General features: G+C 45.0%; 1 protein-coding gene across 1 annotated transcript in view; it reads left to right on the top strand.

Moving 5' to 3' along the window:
* Positions 1–22,435, top strand: part of AMMECR1L (AMMECR1 like) — a 54,951-nt gene that overhangs the window by 14,714 nt on the left and 17,802 nt on the right. Inside the window, exons 3-4 of the mRNA XM_075340828.1 lie at positions 3,744–3,854; positions 21,244–21,358. Of these exons, the coding sequence (XP_075196943.1) occupies positions 3,744–3,854; positions 21,244–21,358 (226 nt within the window). The remainder of the gene's footprint in view (positions 1–3,743; positions 3,855–21,243; positions 21,359–22,435) is intronic.

The following is a 22,435-nucleotide window of genomic DNA, read 5'->3' as shown; positions in this document are numbered from 1 at the left end:
GACCGGTCATGTTCAGATGTGGTGGAAATATCTGCTTTGGATTTGGCTGCAGATCTGCGCTCTACTTGTCTGCTCAGTATACAATTTGTATACGTACTGTGGAGGTGGCACTGAGCAATAGCTTGTTTGTTTAAACGTAATATGAATATCTGTGTATGTAAATAATCAAAATATAGATGTAGTAGCATAATTGTGTGTCTATGTGGCAATTGCACAGATCTATAATAAAATTCTAAGCTGTATAGTCATTAAGGGGTTACCAAGGATATGTGAACAGATGTATAAACAATGAATAAAGAAAGTATTTATGCTTATCAGTAGTTCCACACAAAGAAGGAATATGCCATCCATGGGATGAAATCTAGGTACCTACACTCCCCAACCCTCCCTATGCAGCTTCGATGTGTGAGAGAAAACAAATTGATACTTTTTGTACATGTCTGAAGCTTGGAATGTAATACTAAAATCTGAGCTATAGAATACACGAGTTCAGTTGGTGACGCTGGCTCAAGGAGAACATGTCTCATGTGTTCATTGTCTGATACATTATCGGCACTGATACACAGCTAATACGGCACCGGTCTCTGGATACCCTGTATGAAGATACCATTAGCTATCTTTACCCAAAATTCCTCCCTTGACAGTTGTACCATCGTGTGACAATTGCTTTCTTATCATCTTCTCTCAATTGAGTCTTTTAAGAGAAGGGGATGAGAGAGACTGTATGCAAATCGCATATGGAGCAGTCACATAACGAATGCCAAGAGTGTAGAATCCGACGAATCCTAACAGTGAGTACATTACACACTATTAGGAATCCACATCTTAGAGTCCCTGTCAAATTTTATAAATTTCCCAGTCAACTCCTTTAACAGCCACCTAATCGCTCTGAAGGTGTCCAGTGATTAAAGTATAAAATAATAAATCTTTAAAAATGTATATTGTAATGCTAGTTGGGAGGATCATCTTCTGAAAATGAGTTTCTTTACCGCTAGGAACTAATTAAAGGGAATGTAGTGCAATTTTTATTTTTGCATTAATAATTGTATACTTATTTTTAATACAAAATGAAGTGTTGTGTTTTCAATGATTTTTTTTTAATTTGTATTTTTTATCTGCAGCTGCTGGGGTTTGCCATTTGTATTTGCTGGTATGTGTTTGAGAATGACACTTACCCACCTTAAATGCAGCAGCCTCTACACATAGGTGGCTGCAGTCTGTCGTCGTCTTCATGTCCTATATTGTGGCTGCCTCCAGCTATGACCCGGGCACTCTCCCTGGGATGTCCAGGTCATAGCTGTGGGGGTAGCCATGCGCCATTTTGATGTAGTCCACATTGATACTCTGAGCTAAGCCTTCTCCCTGTCACCACTAAGTGTTCAGTGTGAGCGGTGACGGGGTGCAGAGATGTGGATTCTGAGTGGAGGCCTGAGATGCAGCGAGTATCAGGACGGTGATCAGCAGCCTGACATTGTATTACTGTCAGGCTACCAAAGTGTTCTCACCGCTGGAGAAGCCACTGTCGCAGAGCTGCTCTGTGCAGTAAGACCAGAATAGCAGTAAGAACAGCTCAGTAGCCTGGTATTAGTTGTACAATGTCAGGCTGCCATTCTGCGCTCACTGCTGCCGTCAGCACAGTGTTCAGAGCACCGCAGCTTAATCATGATGCTGTGATGCTCTGAACATTGACTCAGCTCTGTTAGGTCAGTGTGAGCCTCATTCAGACATCCCTGCATTAGTCATCTGAAGGAGGCTTACACTGACATACCAGAGACGCCATGTCTGACCCCATCAGGTGTGATACAACCTATAGAGCCGGGTATCAAATCCCATCACGTAATACAGCCCAAAGAGCCATGTATCTAATCCCCAATATGTGTGATGCATCTCGCAGTGCTGTGTATGCAACTCTCAGAGCCACGTATCTAATCCTGTCATGTGTGATGCAGCCCAAAGAGCCACATATTTAATTCCAACATGTGTGACATAGCCGGCAGAAGTGATACACTCCACTGAGCCCTGTGTGTAATCCCATTGTGTGATGCAGTCCGTGTATCTAATCCCAGCTCATGATATAACCTACGTATTTGACCCCAGCATGTGATGCGGCAAACAGTACCAACTAATAGAATTGGTGCTGTCAGCCATCTTCAATGACACTATACACATCTCAGTATCACATTGCAGTCACCAACAAAATGGCTCCACACTGTGATCCTAAACTTCATCCTCCCTTATCCTTTTGCAAATATCCAGAAGGGAATGAGGAATATCAGACACTTAACAGATCCTGGCCACTTTTACTGCAGTTCTAACGTGAGCTATCAGGACACTAGTTTTCATGGCAAATTTCCGCAGCTGCTCCCCCTCGTGTTTAAAAGGGGAAAATGTATAAAACCAAAATTAAAGTTGTTTTTTTTTGTTTTATAAATTATACCATTAACAAAAAACGTAAAATTAAAATAAATCATTAATACTTTTAATTATTTCTTCAATTTTTGGAAAACTATTTTTGATGGCTGTTGCCTTTCAAACACTTGGGAACTACCCAACCCCCTGAATAAAATTGGAATCTCGGCTTACCTAAAGATTGGGGATCATTCATTCATCCCTTTTGTCTCTCATTTTTATTTGGGGACAGTTAGTATGTGCACGTTGGTAGTTAGAGAGACGTTTGCATGCGCGAGATTTCCATGAGCCGGGGATGATCTTGGCCTATTGAAATCATGGTATAACGCCCAGAGAGGCTTGATACCACGGAAAGAGAGCAGACTAGTTGGTGTGAAACCACGCCCTTGCAACCAGTCCCAGCGCTTATTAGCATAGGGAAAATGTAAGTTATAAACCCTTTTTTTATACTTTGCTTTCACACAATATTATTAAACAGGGATGGTTAGGTAGGGATTTTTAGCCCACACATGTCTTTGCTGCTAGGTTAGACGTCATATGGGACCTGACAGATTCACTTTTGGACTACAGTTGGCTATACAATTGGGGCGTAGAGTGGTATGTCCTGAAAAAAAAAACCAGCGTTTCTAGCTTAGAGCCCATCACTCCCTGAAGAAGCTATGCGAAACGTGCACTCTATGTTGACAGTATCCTATCTCTTATACTGCCAATCTTCAATTAATTTAGTTTTATGGTTAATCATCTCCAAGTAAGCCTCCTATTCCTCCACCAATGTTAGTGACATTGAAAATACTGTATGCTGTTCTCCATTTGACCTCTGAGTCATGTGGTCTAAGTGGTCACCATTTACACCGCTGTAGCTGAGAACTGTGCGAAGGATGCAGTCCTGGAGAGCAGACTGGATATTGCAGAGTCATTGTATGACCATTCACTGTTGGGATACTGTGAAATGCGACGTGTACTTAGTGTAGTTCGGGGGATTGGCGATTCTTAATCATCATTTTGGAGGACTTACCTTAGGTAAACCACCACTCAGCTCATATGGGTAATTCTTTCCTTTTGATATGTACAATCGGGCATGTGGCATGGCTCATTAAGGAGTCAATATTGGCTTTTAGGTTTTCTATGTACAATATGTGGTGCTCGAATTCTCTTCCCCTTCCAAGAGACTATTTCTATATTCACTAAAACGGTCTTGCCATTTGCCCGGTTTCCTTTTCTTTTTATCTTTACGCTTAAGACTTATGTAGTGAGGTTGTTTCTTAATTATCTCCTATATTTAATTTTGTACTTAATCTTCCTTTACCTTTTTCCCCCCACTTTTTCATCTCTAGCCCTCTTTTTGTCACATGGAAGGCCGGACGTGACAAGCGTCTTCGTGGCTGTATTGGCACTTTTTCCGCCATGAACTTACACTCAGGACTCAGGGAATACACCTTAACCAGGTACCTTAGACAACATAAAACATTTTCTGTGCACACACCTCATATATAGAAGGTGCACAATATTCTAAACATGCATATTTACCATATTGACACTATAAGGCCATTTGTCTGTTGTAAATAGACTAACCATGCAGATACAGTGAGAAGAATGACTTTTCAGCATTTGCACCTTGCCATTATCCTACCGGTTTGTGTTTTTAATTTAGAATATTCCTATGTTATTTATTAACTGCTTCAGAATTTTATATAGCTAACAAGAGTATTCCCATCTCCAAGATCCTATCCCAATATGTAGTAGGTGTAGTAATAATGATCACCTGCAATTAGAAATGTAGTATAGGTCTCCTGATTTAGCTATGTTGCTTACTTCATATGCAGGGCATTGCAATAGCTTTGTTGCTAGTGGTCGTAACCATGGATACCTAACTAAATGTCACTATGCAAGTGGTTGTAGCTATGGATTAGCTACTGCAATACCCTGCACATGAGGTAAGAGACATAGCTAATTAGGAGAACTATACTACATTTCTAATTGTAGGTATTAACTAATCTTATTATTACACCTACTACATATTGGGATAGGATCTTGAAGATGGGAATACTCCTTTAATGTTCATTTAGCATGGATTTTAATTTGCATTTGTATATCATACATACAGTATCAGTATCCATGTTTATAGGCAGTATGTAAATGGGTGAAGTGGTGCTGATAAGAATGGATTTTTTGCCGGCTTAACAAACTGATCACACAGCGAATTCTTTGGGTGACTGATGGCATTTTTTATAAGTTTGGATAATTGGGAAAGAGGTTTCCGACGACTATCTTCTAATGTACATGCACCATAAGGGCAGTCCCAATGTGTCCCAGTGTCTGAAGCTGGGAAAATGATCTTTGACATGGTCAGTAGTATCATGTTCAGTGCTTTGTTATACCAGATCATCACCTCTGACAGATACATCTCTCAGCTGTTTTTTGTTTTGTTTCTTCTTCTTTTTCCCCCCTGTGTCCCAATGGTAATAAACATGCCTGATTGCAAGATCTTAAGTCATCTGTGTAGGCAGAAAGAAGGCTCTCCGTCCATTAGTAATATTAGTAGTTGTCCCTTCTTTTCTTGGTACACTAAAGGTCTTTCATGATAATACAAAAACCATTCATTCACATACCAAATAATAACTGACACTGGACACAGAATTCATTGGTAAATTATTGGCCGTGCTAACTTATTAAGAGTAACCTGAATTGTTTAACAAACAATTAACCCTTTGTATTAACATTCCAACACATATATAATTCCATAAACCAGAATCCACTCAGACATCTGAGCGATTTTCCACCACCAGGACACTAATTGCTATTAGTGTCCCCCCACACTATCGCACAGCCATCTTTCGACAATTCCTTGTAAACCCAAATTAAATATATCAACGCCTATGTCAGACAGGTGTACCCCGTCTCTTCTATATAACCCCAATAAAAACCCTTCCAAATCCACATGGCGGAAAGAAAAATCACCCGTGACTCTACAAAACTTTTCCATGGTACGATTGACCCTTTTTCTAATTTTTTCAAAAAATGAAAATCCTCCCAATGTCCATGCAATCCTAGGGATAATCTCAGAAAAAACTAAACATATATTAGGCAAAAATTTTTAATAAAAATAATGTCCCGTTGCATTTGTGATATCAGCTCCAATGTTTTTATCTTACCAACATCGTTACCACCTAAATGTAGGATAATTAAGTCCGGAACTGGAGTAGAATACATCTTTCTCTTCAGCTCACTGACCAGTTGAGCCCATCTCATTCCTCTGGAACCAAACCAATGAATATTAATGTGATCAAATGAAAATGTTAAATTTTCAGTGTATGTACGCATTGCAGCTCTCTTCTGAGCTCAATATACGTATGAATGCCCAACAATCCAAACGATCATGGGTTCTGAAAATTCAAGCATTCAAGAATTAAGCAAGAGCTCCGGACGAACATAAATTTTATAGCGACCCGAATTCCACCTACCCAATTGCATGATTTTCTTTCCAGTCAATCCCAACGAAGCGGCGACAGTAGCAGTGCCAATCCGGAAGGAATGAGAAGAAATTTTATAATGTCCCAAACCCAAATGTGATAAGCACCGCCTTAACAATGTACCAAACTGAAATTTTGTAGCTGGTAAACCGGAAGAATGAATAAACAATGGACCTTTACCCGGAGGGCGCAACGAGACCCAGAGCCGTAAGTTCTGCACAGGACAAACAGGGGAATCCTTAATACAAGATAATTTAATCCAATGCCCTTTTCCTCCCTGATCCGTCTTAGACACAGCAATAAAAATTAAACAATACGATTTAAACACTCTAACATCTTGTAAATTCAGACCACCTAACTTATTTTTGCTAAGAGACATCAATTCGCCAATCCGAAGAGCAGCAAAGAAAGCCAGTGCAAACGCAGCTCTAAATAAACTGGCTTCGAAAAAATCTGTACAGACAACACCCAGAGCCTGCCACAACTTCAATAACATATCAAAAGAAATCGGGCGCCTATCATCTGGACGGCAATTCTCCCTTTTTAACCCCTTAAGCGCTTGCTTGACAGCAAAGAAGGAAATCAAAGACTCGTTACCATACAATTTAAGAAAAAATGAAATACCAGCAAGCGCCTTATTCGACGCAGAATAACTAATGCCATTGGACAGCCCAAACTGTATATACTCCAGGGCAGTTGACACTTCGGCAACATAACCACAATAACTCCTTGCTTTACAAAAATCCAACCATCTCTCCCATGCGGCATCATAAGCCGACCAAGTGCTTGCCGCAATAGAGTTTCTAATACACATTGGAATCAAGTCCAAAGAATGTCCCACAGTTCCACCGGGAAATACAGTCTTACCCCTTCCTCCAGCAACCCTGAGTTTCTGGACTCTAACCGCTGTAAAAAAGAGGGACAAGAAAATTCAACACAATCGCTAACCAAAAACGCCTTCAACCAAATGTTGAATCTTAAACAAAGAAAGACTATCTGCCTCAATAACTTCGCAGCCCATATACATTTAGATGATAAAGTATTGATGCAAAAAACTACCCCTTTATCCGTCGACTGAAATGCAATGCGCCTATTAGCTAAATCATTACCCCATAAAGACAGAACCACCAAAATAGCAAACAATTCAACCACTGATCTCTTAACATTCAAACCCAATTGACACCACTTCACCGGCCATGACTCCACACACCAATTCTCCTTGAAACTTACTAAAAAACCCGCACTTGTATCCACCTGAAGCTCAACTTGCAATTCTTTAGCCAAGCAAAAAACCTCCTGAAAGCAGCTAATACCGTTAAACTCCAACAAAAACCTCCGCCAGACCATCAAATCGGATCTCATCTCGGCTGAAACTCTAATATGCGCATTAATGGATGACAAACCACTCATGCTATCATACAACCTTCTGCAGAAAACACGCCCCATCGGAATGATTTTTAAAGCAAAATTCAAAGAACCCAATAGGCACTGCATCTCTCTCAGCGTGACCTTCTTTATACTCACCACAGAATCAACCAAACCTTGCAATTTTATTAACTTATCAGCTGGCAAGCTACACTGCATAGCTACCGAATCAATAGAAATCCCTAAAAATTCTAAATTGTGACAAGGGGAAACTGTCTTTTCTTCTGCAATTGGAATTCCAAAAAACTTCATCAAAAACCTATCTAACAAAACAAAACAAACATCTGAACTTCCAGAACCTATGAACAAAAAATCATCCAGGTAGTGCAAGATTCCGCCATTAGGCACAGACTCCTGCACTACCCACTCTAAAAATGACGAGAAACATTCGAAATAAAAACAAGACAGAGAAAACCCCATGGGAAGGCACCTGTCAAAATAGAAACTTCCCCCAAAAGAAAACCCTAAAGAATTAAAACCCCTCGGATGAACAGGTAATAATCGAAAGGCTGATTTTATATCCGATTTGGCTAATAGCGCTCCTTGACCAAACTTTCTTAGCAGATCAACCGCCATATCAAATGTAGCGTAATGAACTGATGCTACAGCTTTATCTACTTCATCATTGACAGATTGCCCCTTAGGGTATGACAAATGATGAATTACCCTAAAGGCCCCCGCCTCTTTTTTAGGCACGATACCTAAAGGCGATAACCAAAAATTTGGAAAAGGAGGACTACCAAATGGACCAGCTAGCCTCCCTAAACTAAGCTCCTTTTTGATGTGATTCAACATAAACTCTTCATGTGACCTAACCGAAAAAAGGTTAGAAACATGAAGACAACCTGTTCCTTTAAAACTCGGAACAGGAAAACCAAACTCAAAACCATTACGTACTATGATGGCTTTCTCCTTGTCGGGGTACCGCTTTAACCATGGGAGCATTTTTTCCCACTTCACCGGAGTCTGAGCTTTTAAGAAAAAACTCACTGGAACTGTTGCTAGGCTGCTGACCCGCCTGCGGCCCCCTTTTAAAACATTTGAAAAGCGGGTGAGAACCCCCACATCCTGAACATTCGTGTTTAAATCTACAATTGGTCAGCCACTTGCATGCCGATTCGTTAAAAGCAAAACAGAAGCCTTTTTTAACCGGCAAATTAGCATTTTGTCTGACCAATCCAGATCTCTGGGGTAACATAAGGTTAAGCCAAAGCCCAACATCCTTGTTACCCCATCTCATATTAGAATGAATCGCCATCTTTTGACGAAATGATTCGTCATACGCCAGCCAGCCTACACCCCCAAAGTTGCGATAAGCCTCCAGCACCGCATCCAAGTGCTGAAAAAGCCCACTGCAACAACTGCGGTCTTTTTCCCCTAATACTGCGGCATATATCACAAAGGCTTGCAACCAATTGTGAAACGACTTCACCACCTTCCTCTTATCACCGTCGCTTTCACCTTTGGCTTCGAGCTGGTGCGATACTGTTCCTTACCCATAGGTATTAATGCAAATAAATCAACATATTCTTTATTCCATATTTTTTCTTTCAAACTAACTGACAAATGAAAGCCCAAAGGAGAGGGCTGACACATAATGGCTTCCTTAAAAAAGGATTGAGGATTACCATTATGACTTGCGATTGGATTTAAAGTGTGTGTACTATGGTTTGTATAGTTACCCTCCCTGTTTAAGCACTCTGCCACTACACTACCAATCAACTCCCTTAAAGAATCAAAATCATTAGACATTACATTACTAATACATGGGAATAATCTCTCACCGCTCCTAGAAAGCTCCTCAGGCACCGACGGGATCTCCTGCCGATCAGCGACGTCGCCTCCAGTTCCTGCAGCCGGTTCAGCCGATCCAGTTGCCTCGCCGCTTTCGCTATCCGATCCTTCCGACGACCAAGCCTGCAGGACCGCCGCCGCACTATGACAGCTCTTTTGCGGTAGCGGCGGCGATACCCTGCTGCCCGGCCGCCGTTCACCGGATGATAAATGGAATGGGCTTCCTGCTTCCGCCCGTGGACCGGAAGCACCGCCCACCTCTGCGCCACATCCGGTCGCATCCTGATGACGCGGGCGGTTGAAATCTCGCGATGTCCGCGAGCGACTTCTCCCGGCGGCATTCTTCTCCGGCTCTGGCAATGCGGCTGCAGACGTCTTCTTCGCCCGACCGGAAGAACGTCCTCCGGACCTCCGACCACCGCTGGATCTTCTGGCAACGGCCGGCGGTGAGTAAGCTTCTTTGCTTCTTCTGTGCCTTTTCGTCCTCCGTTTGTCCTCAGCGTCGGCGACGACCGAGCCCGCATCCTGCCGATCCACCGCTGCTCCAGTAGGAACCAAAACAGCGGCGGCGGCAGAACCAGCTCCAGCCAGGCAGGTCTTCATCCATTCAGCGCCGTCGGCTTCTCCCGCTGGCTTCACCACCTGCTGGATCAATTCTTCCATTCTGGAACTTCTTCCTCTTCATCAGCTGGACTGACCCAGCTGATGAAAACCTGGGTTATTTATAGCTAAAATGCCCGCGCAATAATTTTCAAAGGACCAACCCCAGCTGTTAAAACTGGCGCGCAAAACAGCTGATTGGTCCCCAATCAGCTGCTCATGTTGCCAGGCAGAAAAACACACTTACCACAGCAGCTTATTAACCCCTTCACTTATGACACCTTATTAATTTGTATTAGGCTTTGTGTTATCATGAAAAATCCCTGTGCTAGGCGCTAACGGGATTAAACAGTCTTTCTGCTGAGAGTGTAAATGAACCCCTAGAGGGATCTAGGTGGTACAGTCACATTTTGTTTTGTTTGTATTATAATATCCTTTTTGAGACTAGAAGGTCACTTATAGGGAACCTATCTATTTATGCTGCCCAAACCACAGGTCGCATGAATCGGATCCTGGCGGCACAATTGCAACCAGGTAAGTTTTCCTGTGAAACGCTCTGCCGTTTCAGAGAACACTTAAAGAGGACCAACCACCAGGATTTTGCAATATGAACTAAAGGCAGTGCCATACTGGCACTAAGATCCTGAATCCAGGCATACCTGTTGTAGAAAGATCCGATGCTTGGTTGCAGAAATATCTTTAATCAAAGTTGCAGAGTGAAAACTAGTTCAGCACTGCCCCCGGCCGGCTTGTCTCTGAATTGCTCGACACATACCTCTTGTGTGTACATTGGGAGACACCTGTTAATCAACTAGTGCCATCTGGAAATAGGCCAGCAATGAAAAATCCGGCACTAATCTCCCCTCCAACTGAAACCCCCACTGGTTCTTCAACCTACCGTATGTTTTTTCTGAAACAGTGGAGTATATAAAAACATACCAGGCTCCATTTGTGCAGGCCGGATCTGATTCATGTTGCTCGTGGTATTGGCAGCATAAGGTTACTTTCACACTTGCGTTGTTTGGCAGCCGTCGCAATCCGCCGCTTTGTGAAACAGCGCAATCCGTTAACGGATGTGCTCTATTTCCCATAGACTTGTATTGATGACGCATTGCGACGGATGGCCTTGCGTTATATCCGCCGGACGAAAAGAACGCAACATGTGGCGTTTTTCTGCGCTTCCCAGAGTGTGAAAAAAATGCAATGTGCAGGATTCCGTCGGTGGCCGTCGTTTTTTTTTTATAATGGAAGCCTATGGTGGCGGAATCCGTCATTTGACGGATTCCTGAGACGCATCCATCTTTACACAACTGAGCATGCTCAGTTTAGTAAATTGCTGAAAAAAAAAAAAGCTACAACGGAGTCCGTTGTTTTGCAGGCTCCGTCGCATCAGTTGTGCCACTATATGCAACGCATCCGTTACAGCCGTCACACAACCCAATGCGACGGATGCTGCACAACGCAAGTGTGAAAGTAGCCTAAATAGTCTGGGATGTTTTTCTTAAATCAATTTATAGATGAGACCAGACCTCTCTGAGTATTGACAGACATACTGATAATACTGCCTGTCATTGTCGTTTTCATAAAATCTCCGCAACTGCACCTCTCTCCACCGGCCCCTGATTGATGATATCTTCTTCTTCTGCACAGGTAGGCCTCATTCAGACATCAGGTTTTTTTTTTAATGTACAAGAAAAACAGGCCGAGTTTTTTTCATTGATTTTCATCAATTTGCTCAGAATTTCAGCATTTTTTTTTTTTAATTGATGAGGGGGGAAAAAAAGTTTCTCTACCATTCACTGACTGATAGAAGAAAACAGACAGCACATGCAGTACATGGCATTAGAATGATGTCAGATATTTTTCTGACACACAGATGTTCATTGCAGAGTTTGATCCAACGTTCTGGTGAATATCAAACATGTCCTCTCAATTTTGCATTTACCACTTGGTCCACAAAAATCAGGGAGGGTGAAGAAGGCTGCCTGGCTAAGGCTAGTTTCACACTTGCGTTGGACGGCTTCCGTAGCATTGCGTTGTGTGACGGATGCAACAGATGCGTTGCATATAGTGGCACAACGCAATGCCACGGATCGTACAAAATAACGGACAGCGTTATTTATTTATTTTTTCTTCTTTACAGTACCGGCAGCCGACTATTGTGAACGATCAGCTGATCGCTCTTAATAGCCAGCGGCCGAGCGCTCTCACATGACGGCGGCCGAGCGCTCAGCTGAGCGCTATAACATGCCGGCGGCCAGGCTATCAGCTGAATGCCCTGACATGCCGGCGGCCGAGGGATCAGCTGAGTGCCCTGACATGCCGGCGGCCAAGCGCTCAGCTGAGTGCCCTGACATGCCGGCGGCCGAGCGCTCAGCTGAGTGCCCTGACATGCCGGCGGCCGAGCGCTCAGCTGAGTGCCCTGACATGCCGGCGGCCGAGCGCTCAGCTGAGTGCCCTGACATGCCGGCGGCCGAGCGCTCAGCTGAGTGCCCTGACATGCCGGCGGCCGAGCGCTCAGCTGAGTGCCCTGACATGCCGGCGGCCGAGCGCTCAGCTGAGTGCCCTGACATGCCGGCGGCCGAGCGCTCAGCTGAGTGCTCAGACATGCCGGCGGCCGAGCGCTCAGCTGAGTGCCCTGACATGCCGGCGGCCGAGCGCTCAGCTGAGTGCCCTGACATGCCGGCGGCCGAGCGCACAGCTGAGTGCCCTGACATGCCGGCGGCTGAGCGCTCAGCTGAACGTTCGGCCACCGTGAAATAAAATAAAGTTTGTGATTTAAAAAGAAAAAGAGAGAGCATGGGCATTGAAAAAGAAAGGTTTCCGCTGCTCAAAAAAAGTTACATGCAGCGTTCCATCCGCCCGGCGCAGCGTCAAAATAACGACGCTGCGTCGTCCAGCGGATGCTACGCTGACACTTGCGTTACAGTGCGTCGTCCATACAAGTCTATGGAGAATAGCGCAGTGCGTTAACGGACTGTGCTATTCTCCATAGTGACGGACTGCGCTGAACGCAAGTGTGAAAGTAGCCCAACACATCACACAACGTCAACGGTTGTAATTAAAAATTTCCCAGGTTTATATAGCTACAGATGTTACGCAGGTACCTGTGTCTCAATGGTATCAGACAAGAAAAAGGCCTGTTTATTCTAAATTTGCAGTCTCGTAGATTCACTACTTTCTGCAAGGAATAGGTGAATGACAGAAGAGAACATTGAGGCACATATAGGAGCTGTGAACACACGTGGTAGGAGATCTAAAACCAGACCTTCTTTAAAATCTTTATTTTAAATACATTAGATAAATAACACTTTGTTACATCTATACATCGCCTTCACATATATTTTGGGATTGAAAGATTATTCTGTACTGAACAAAAATATAAAGGCCACACTTTTTTTGTTTTTTGCTTTCATTTGTCATGAGCTGAACTCGTAAGACTTTTTTCTATGTACACAAAAAGCCTTTTTCGCTCAAATATTCACAAATTTGTCTAAATCTGTATTAGTGAGCTTTTCTCCTTTCCCGAGATAATCCATCTATCTCATAGGTGTGTCATATCAAGATGCTGATTAGACAGCAGGATTATTGCACAGGTGTGCCTTAGGCTGGCCACTCTAAAATGTGCAGTTTTTCTAGTATAGGGTGGGTCTGAGGATGGGGGGGGGCAGAAAACCAGTCAGTGGGCCTCAGGATCTCATCACAGTATCTCTGAGCATTAAAAATTGCATCAATAAAATGCATCTTGTTTGTTGTCCATAACATACGCTTGCCAGTACCATAACCCCACCGTCACCATGGGCCACTCAACTCACAACATTGACATCAGCAAACCGCTCACCCACACGATGCCATGTACGCAGTCTACCATTTGCCCTGTACAGTGAAAACCGGGAATCATCTGTGAAGAGAACACTAGAAATGAGACGACCCCTGAATGTCCAGTTCGGCGGGTTCAGCCGGACTTTAGATAAAGTTCTTTTCTAGACCCAGACTTGACCTCTGAACCCCAATGGAAGTCACTAAGGCTACTTTCACACATCCGGTTTGAGCCCTGCGGCTCAATCCGGCTGTGAAAACTATGCAATGGATGCGGCGAAAACACCGCATCCTTTGCATAAGTTTTTACATGCGGCCCGTCCGGTTTTTTCCGGTTGCGGCATGCTACTGAGCATGCGCAGTGGAAAAAACCGCATGCGGCGAACGGATGCGTTTTTTTCCGCATCGCGCCGCATCCGGCCTCCATAGATATGCATTGAAAAATGCGCCGCAGCGGCCGGATGCGGCGCGATGCGGTGTTTTTTGCCGGAGCAAAAAACGTTGCAGGGAACGTTCGATCTGGCCGCGGCATCGGCTAAATCTGCCGCATGCGGCCAAAACCGGACCGAACGCAAGCCCCTGCGGCACAATACGGCACTAATGTAAGTCTATGCAAAAAAAAACCGCAACCGGCGTTACAAAAGCCGGTTGCGGTTTTTCTGCAGAACGCCGTATTGTGCCGCAGAGCAAAAATCCGGATGTGTGAAAGTAGCCTAATTGGGCAGTTTGGGGCTCCTTCCACATGCAGCCAGCTATAAACAGATCACTTCCGTGAGCTAGGTTTTTCCATTTTTTGGGGGGGGGGGTTTGGTGCACATTACATCTGATCAACGCTGCTGTTACCCCCAGTAAGAGCTGATCAAACACTGCAAGCGACTCACACTGAGCCGAGCACCAAGTGTACCCGAGCAAAGCGATGCTCGCGCGAGTTCTTTGCATACGCACAGCACCCGATCTTTGGGGGGTTTTTTGTACAGTCTGTTGTTGGTACGAACATCAAACCTCGGGTTCGCTTTTCACTAGAGAAAACCTCTCCAATGTGCCAGATTCCATCACTGTGCACATATGCCCACTCATGTCGGTTACATCAAAGAATTGCAGTCGCAGTCAGGAGCAGACCCCAATGAGGGCGACGAGCAGCAGATGAGCTTCCCTTAAACGGTTTCTGACAGTTTGTGCAGACATTCTTTAGTTATGGAAACAGATTGTTGAAGCAGCTGTCCGCAGGTGGCTTGTCTCAGACGATCTTGGAGGTGAAGATGCTGGATATTGTGGTTACACGTGGTCTACGGTTTTGAGGCCAGTTGGATTTACTGACAAATTCTCTGAAACGCCTTTGGAGACGGCTTATGGTAGAGAAATGAACATTCAATTCATGGGCAACAGCTGTGGTGGACATTGCTGCAGTTAGCATGCCAATTTTACGATCCCTCCCTTGTGACATCTGTGGCATTGTGCTGTGTGATAAAACTGCACATTTTAGAGTAGCCTTTTATTGTGGCCAGCTCTTTAAGGCACACCTGTGCAATAATAATGCTGTCTACTCAGCATCTTGATATTCCACACCTGTGAGGTAGATGGATTATCTCAGCAAAGGAGAAGAGCTCACTAACACAGATTTAGACAAATTTGTGAACAATATTTGAGAGAAAAAGGCCTTTTGTACATAGAAAAGACTTAGATCTTTTAGTTCAACTATTGAAAGATGAGACCAAAAAGAAAAGTGTTGTGTTTTATATTTTTGTTCAGTGTAATTTCCAATTTTTGGAATATGTTCGTCATGTAACAGACACCTTTCCAGATACATTTGGGCTTTTTTTTTGGACAATTTTGCATCCTTTTCTTTCCAGGGGTATTTCCTATGACTGTTGTGTGGGCATGTGGACAGTGGATGTACTGATTGATATGCACTGGCTGATCTATTAGTAACCTGTCACATCAAACATGCAGTTCAGTTGGTAGGCATCATGTTATAGTGGAGGGGGAGCTGAGCTGATTAATATACAGCTCAGCGCCTATGTATAGGTATATATACTGCTTAATTTGGGCTAGGAGTTCAGTGGGCAGTTCTACTCAGTAATTGATAATTATCTCTGTACCATAGATGTGAAACTCGGGTCTGCAGGACACATTTGGCCCATAGTGTAATTATATTTGACCCGCAAGAAAATACCAAATGTCTACGAGAGCTAGCCCTCCAGTAGACAGTGCATGCACAGCTAATACTATAAATCCTCTTTTTTCTGGTCTGGCTCGCTCCCTGGTTCCTACAAGGCTGTTTACAACACACGCCCTGTAGTAACGCTCCCCAGCTATGACACACTTCATGACTGGCATTCACCTGAGCCAGAAGTTCCCTCCTCTCCTCCCCACATCCGCGCACGCTCCCCCTGCGCTCTCCCATACATCTCAGCGCTCATAACGCCTACTACCCTCTGTCTCCTCCACAAGCTGGGCACAGGTATGCTATGGAGCCGGTTCGCTCCTGCCATGATTTTTGCTTTATTGCTTTATTTGGGCCTGTATTCTCCATTTTGTTTTGTTGTACACTGTTGTCTTTTCCCTATGTATTGAGATCTAACCCTTTTTGTTCACGCTCTACCATCTTGACTCTGCTAATATTACTGTTTCAGTGCTGTTTGTCTTTCTGATGTTCTATACTTCCATTACTTCCTTCTATTTGAGTCACCACAGCCTTTGTATTCCCCTGTATACTGCTATCTACCATCCCCATAACGCTAATTTCTCCTGCAGTTTCCATTTTTCTCCTTACCCTAGACAGATTGCCCCCCCCCCCCTACCCACATGCTACAGATGTGTCTTTTATGCTAATTTGTTTTTACATGAGTTTATAGTAATAAGCTTTGCTTGTTCCAGATTTCCAGATTCAATGTTAAAGCAAAGCTTACAGAAATATTCCCATCTCCAAGATCCTGTCTCAATATGTAGTAGGTGTACTAATAATTATGTTAATAAATAATAATAGCAAATACCTTCAATTAGAAATGTAGTATATGTGACGCCCTGGCAAAACCAGGGTGTCACAGACATGCAGAAATCCAGCAAAGTGCAGGTCATTCTCCTCCTTGGTAACCTGATCCCACACCAGTGCAGCAGGACAGACACACCCCTCCCCCCAGTGTAAGGCTACTTTCACACTTGCATTGAACGGTATCCGTTGCATTGCATTGTGTGACGGATGCAACGGCTGTGTTGCATATAGTGGCACAACGGATGCAACAGATGCTGCAAAACAACGCAATCCGTTTTGTTTTTTTGTTTTTTTTACAGTTTTACCGTCGGCAGACTATTGTGAACGATTAGCTGATCGCTGACAGTAGTCGGCCGCCGGGTGATCAGCCGATCACTCACAGTAGCCGGCCGCCGGGTGATCAGCCGATCACTCACAGTAGCCGGCCGCCGGGTGATCAGCTGATCGTTCGGTCGCCGACAATGTGTGCGGGGGGCGGGAGCGGGGGGTGGAGTGCGAAGTGGGTGGAGCCGAGCGGGGCCATGGCTGAGGACGTCAGTGTCGCGGGGACTGCATCGGTGGGGGACGTGTGTGTGTATGTGTGTGTGTGTGTGTGTGCGCGCGAGAGAGATTGTGTGTGTATACATACGGAGTGCGGGAGGGGGCGGAGCCGAGCGGGGAAGTGTCGGGCTCCCGGCACACGTAACCAGGGTTCCTTGGTTACCCGATGTGTACCCTGGTTACGGGTGCAGGGAGCCAGAGAGCATGTGCAGTGAAATCCAAAGGATTCCGCTGCTCAAAAAACGTTACATGCTGCGTTCCTTCCGCTCGACGCAGCGTCAAAATAACGATGCTACGTCGTCCGGCGGATGCAACGCTGACACTTGCGTTACAGTGTGTCATCCATACAAGTCTATGGAGAATAGCACAGTGCGTTAACGGACTGCGCTATTCTCCATAGTGACTGACTCCGCTGAACGCAAGTGTGAAAGTACACTAAGAGCTAAACTGAGCAGCAGGGGAGGGGCTGGGGCATAGTAAGTTTGGAGTGTGAAGAGAGCAGACCAGGGGAGGATAGCTCCTGGCTGCTGTAAGGAAGGGAAGTGTGGGGAAGGGGCAGGGTGGTGGCCTGCCGGTACCCAGGGAAGGCACGGATCACGGCAGGGGAGTGGGCTCCCCGTTCCCAACTGAGGAGAGAGAGTGGCGAACAAGAGAGGAGAAAGAGACATCTGGCTGCAGGGCAAGAACAGGGGTCTGCTGCACCGTGAGTGGGATCCAAACACCATCCGTACTGAAGGCTGCGGACACCGGCAATTCCTAGTTTACCAGTGACTCTGTGTGAAATACTTGTGAGTACGCCCGTGCCCTCAGGCACCGCACTGCACCGCAGCACTGCGCCCTGCTCCCTGCATATCCCCCAATCGGGCCCCGGGACACACCGCCCCTACCCACGGAGGGGTTAACATCCAAAGCTGCGCCCCAACACCGTTCCCGGGAGTCCCGCACCTTCACCGCAGCGGTGGTGTCCACCATCACCACAACCTGTGGGTGGCGTCACGGACAATCCCCTTTTACAATAACCCCTTTTTACAGTGGAGCCTGGGATCACAGACCGGGTCACGCCACCGTGATACTTACTGAAGTGACCATTGGCCCGGATCTGAGTACCCATATACCTGGGTTACACAAATAGTTCTGATTAGCTATGTTGCTTACCTCATGTGCAGGACAATGCAGTAACTTAGTTGCTAGTGGTCATATCAATGGATACCTAAGTAACTGTCACTATATGAGAGGTAACCATAGATACCTTATTTTCCGATTTGTAAGACACACATTTTCCCCGCAAAACTGGGGGAAAAATGGAGGCGTGTCTTACAAACCGTATATATGGCTTACTGGGCCAGCAGTGGTGGCGCAGGGCTGGCGATACTGCAGGATCGTGGGGTGTCGCGGCAGTGAGCACCATTGATATGCCGGCGGATTGCGAGCTGCTTTAAATCTCCAGAAGTTGAAGAGATAGACTTCGCGGCCATTTTCATGAAGTCTATCACATGAATCTGAGCACTCGCTGCCTCCGCGGCCATTTTCTTGAAGTCCTTCTCATCAAAGTATTGCCAACCCTCCACTGCTGCACACTGACTCTCTTGAGCCGCGAGACCCCCTCCTCCGAGCCTGCCGGCAGATCAATGGTGTCCGTCGCTGTGACACCCCACGAGCCCGCAGTATCGCCGACCCTCCATACACTGAACCTTTTGAGCCACGACACCCCCTCCTCTGAGCCCACAGCATCGCCGACCCTCCTGAGCCGTGACACCCCCTCCTTTGAGCCTGCAACATCGCCTACTCAGCCTCCTCGGACCTCCTGAGCAGCTCCACCACAGCTGCCCCCCCCCCCCTGTTGATTTAATATAAGAGGCACTAGGATTATAAGGCAGACCCTCATTTTAACAGTAAAAAATAATTTTGTTTCCTATTTTTTCCTCCTTCAAATTTGGGTCGTCTTATAATCTGGTGTGTCTTTATAAAATGAAAATACGGTCCTTAAACTTCTGGAATGCCCTGCTCATGAGGTAAGTAGCATAGCTAATCTGGAGAACTATATTTCATTTCTAATTGGAGGTATTTGATAATATTATTACTACACCTACTACATATTGGGATCTTGGAGATGGGAATAAGTCTTAGGGGTAGTTTGCACACTGCGGCATCGCTAGCTGATGCTAGCGATGCCGAGCACGATAGTCCCCGCCCCCGTCGCACATGCGATATCTTGTGATAGCTGCCGTAGCGAACATTATCGCTACGGCAGCTTCAGACGCACTTACCTGCCCTGCCACGTCGCTCTGGCTGGCGACCCGCCTCCTTCCTAAGGGGGCGGGTCGTGCGGCGTCACTGCGACGGCAGGCGGCCAATAGAAGCGGAGGGGCGGAGATGAGCAGGACGTAAACATGCCACCCACCTCCTTTCTTCCAAATAGCCGGTGGACGCAGGTAAGGAGATGTTCCTCGCTCCTGCGGCTTCACACACAGCGATGTGTGCTGCCGCAGGAACGAGGAACAACATCGTATCTCCATCACCGATTTTATGACGCTTTTGCGATCGTTTATCGGCGCATCTATGCTTTGCACGTTGCGACGTCGTTACTAGCGCCGGATGTGCGTCACTTTCGATTTGACCCCGGAGAGATCGCAGTAGCGATGTCGCAACGTGCAAAGTACCCCTAAGTTTGTTTCCATATGAAAGGTTCATCGTTATATTTGTTGAGAAAGAAAAACGCTCTATTGTAAAAATGTTTTTCAATAAATATGAAGGCTGACCTGAGACTTTGTCCCCTTTTTTCATTTTGGCCCTCTGTGTATTTGAGTTTGACTTCCCCGGTATACACAATCCAATCATCCAGAAAGGCTGTAAGACCGCTCACTGGACTAATAAGCCCAGAATCAGGAAATTAATAAATTACAAGAGGAAACTTAGGAGGTAACATTCAGGGAGAAACACCCCGTAATATTACATGCTGCCATGTGAGTGTTTGGGATGTTTTGATATATGTGGCTATTAGAAGTTGATGAACATCTCTGGCTTTTCCCTATGAACCACTACTAAATCAATTTGCTCTTGCTGGGTACGATAACTTTTGTCTCCTGTCAACTGGCTTTTATTGGTTACCCTGGTTAATATTCAGTATACTTTACACTGTATGTAGGGATAGCACAGGTTAGGTTTGTGGGTGATATTATGGCAGCTATTCTGCTTCTAGGCATTGCAGCTTTTGGACAGTATTTGCTCGCTACTTTTGCATACATTCAGTATGGAGTTTAAATCTTTAGCAACAGATCCCCCTACCTGCTCACCCACAGAAATTGTACATACAAGTGGGGTACAGAAACCAGGGCAAAAAGGAGGATCCAGATGGCAGTGCCCAACTCGCAACAGTTACATCTGATCCAGAACGGGGCCCTTCTGCTCACTGATCCGGCAGACGTGCTGTAAGGGTACTGTTCCACTTGTGCATAGTTTCCGATGTGAGGGCATCGGGAGCGATATGCTAATGACCCTCTGCTGTGAATGCCAGCTGATGGTCATGCGACTGTGATCCGATCTTGCAATCGCATCACAGCTGCGGAGAAAAGGGGGGGGGATCACTTTCTCTCCATCGCCTCCGCTGTCTGTCTCTGCGTACATCGCACTGCAGTCAGATGACATCTGAGTGCAGTGCGATGTTTCACACGCTCCCTTAGAATTGTATGGGGGTGCGTTAGCTGAGACCCGCTGCCAAACGCAGCAGGCCAATAAGGCATGAGAAATCAATCGCAGATAGACACTGCCGCATGGTTTTGCTCTAGAGTGAGAGCAATCTTTTGTTTTATCGGATTGCACTCGTCCGTGCAAAACGCATATGGAACCGTACCCTCATTTGAACTACCAGTTCAGCCAAATGATTTTGACCTTTATGACCACGGATACTATATTTTACGGTATACTGAACAAAGGGTAGGTTTTAGCATGGGTTTTTTTTCTTTTGTGAGTTTGTTTTTATTATAATGTATATGGTTTTGTTTCTTTACTCAATAAAACTATATATCAATCTGCCCAGCTCCTCTTGCTATATAACGTGCTGCTGATCACACACCATGTTCAATGTGACAGGTTCCCTTTAAGAAAATGGTGACTTGTGTTCGGCACATTTTGCCTTTCTTAAGTGTAGTCTTTGTATTATTTAAAATAAAAACATATATTCCTGTCAACCTGCAGTGCCCTTAAGGACAGCCGCTTCCCTCCTCTAACCCGTGAGGAGCTGCCCAAGCTGTCTTGCTCCGTGTCTCTGCTCACCAACTTTGAGGATGTAGGCGATTTCCTGGACTGGGAGGTAAAAAGTTCCACGTGACTTTGGCTTGAATCCATACTGCACTATCCGCTCAGCTTCCAATATCGCTGCACAAAAATCAGCATCTTCTCTCTTCTCATTTTTCTGCTGTATGTTAGAGACGACACAAAAGGCCTTTGTGTATAAAACTGTTCTAACAAAAAGTACCAGTGTTGCTTATAGTCCTTTGTTTTCACTGCAGCAGTGTAAAATATGAAAGAAATTATCTGAACTGATTTATTTGCTCTTAGAATGGATTCCTATAAGTCCGAAGTGTAAAACTGGCTATATACAGTCCCTTGCGAAAGTATTCGGCCCCCTTGAATTTTTAAACCTTTTCCCACATTTCAGGCTTCAAACATAAAGATAAAAAGTTTAATGTTATGGTGAAGAATCAACAACAAGTGGGACACGATTGTGAAGTTGAACGAAATGTATTGCTTATTTTACATTTTTGTAAAAAATAAAAAACTGAAAATTGTGGCGTGTAATATTATTCATCCCCTTTACATTCAGTGCAGCAAACTCACTCCAGAAGTTCATTGAGGATCTCTGAATGATCCAATGTTGTCCTAAATGACTGATGATGATAAATATAATCCACCTGTGTGTAATCAAGTCTCCGTATAAATGCACCTGCTCTGTGATAGTCTCAGTGTTCTGTTTAAAGCGCAGATAGCATCATGAAGACCAAGGAACACAACAGGCAGGTCTGTGATACTGTTGTGGAGAAGTTTTAAAGCTGGATTTGGTTGCAAAAAGATTTCCAAAACTTTAAACATCCCAAGGAGCACTGTGCAAGCGATTATATGGAAATGGAAGCAGTATCATACCACTGCAAATCTACCAAGACCTGGACAGCCTTCAAAAAATGTAATGTCAAACAAGGAGAAGACTGATCAGAGATGCAGCCAAGAGGCCCATGATCACTCTGGATGAACTGCAGAGATCTACAGCTGAGGTGGGAGAATCTGTCCATAGGACAACAATCAGTTGTATACTGCACAAATCTGGCCTTTATAAAAGAGTGGCAAGGAGAAAGCCATTTCTCAAAGATAGCCATAAAAAGTGTAATTTAAA

This window comes from Anomaloglossus baeobatrachus, chromosome 3 (assembly GCF_048569485.1).
Source record: "Anomaloglossus baeobatrachus isolate aAnoBae1 chromosome 3, aAnoBae1.hap1, whole genome shotgun sequence".
Taxonomy (NCBI): Eukaryota; Metazoa; Chordata; class Amphibia; order Anura; family Aromobatidae; genus Anomaloglossus; species Anomaloglossus baeobatrachus.
The sequence above is the reverse complement of the archived record's forward strand: the minus strand, read 5'-3'. Positions and strand labels throughout refer to the sequence as shown.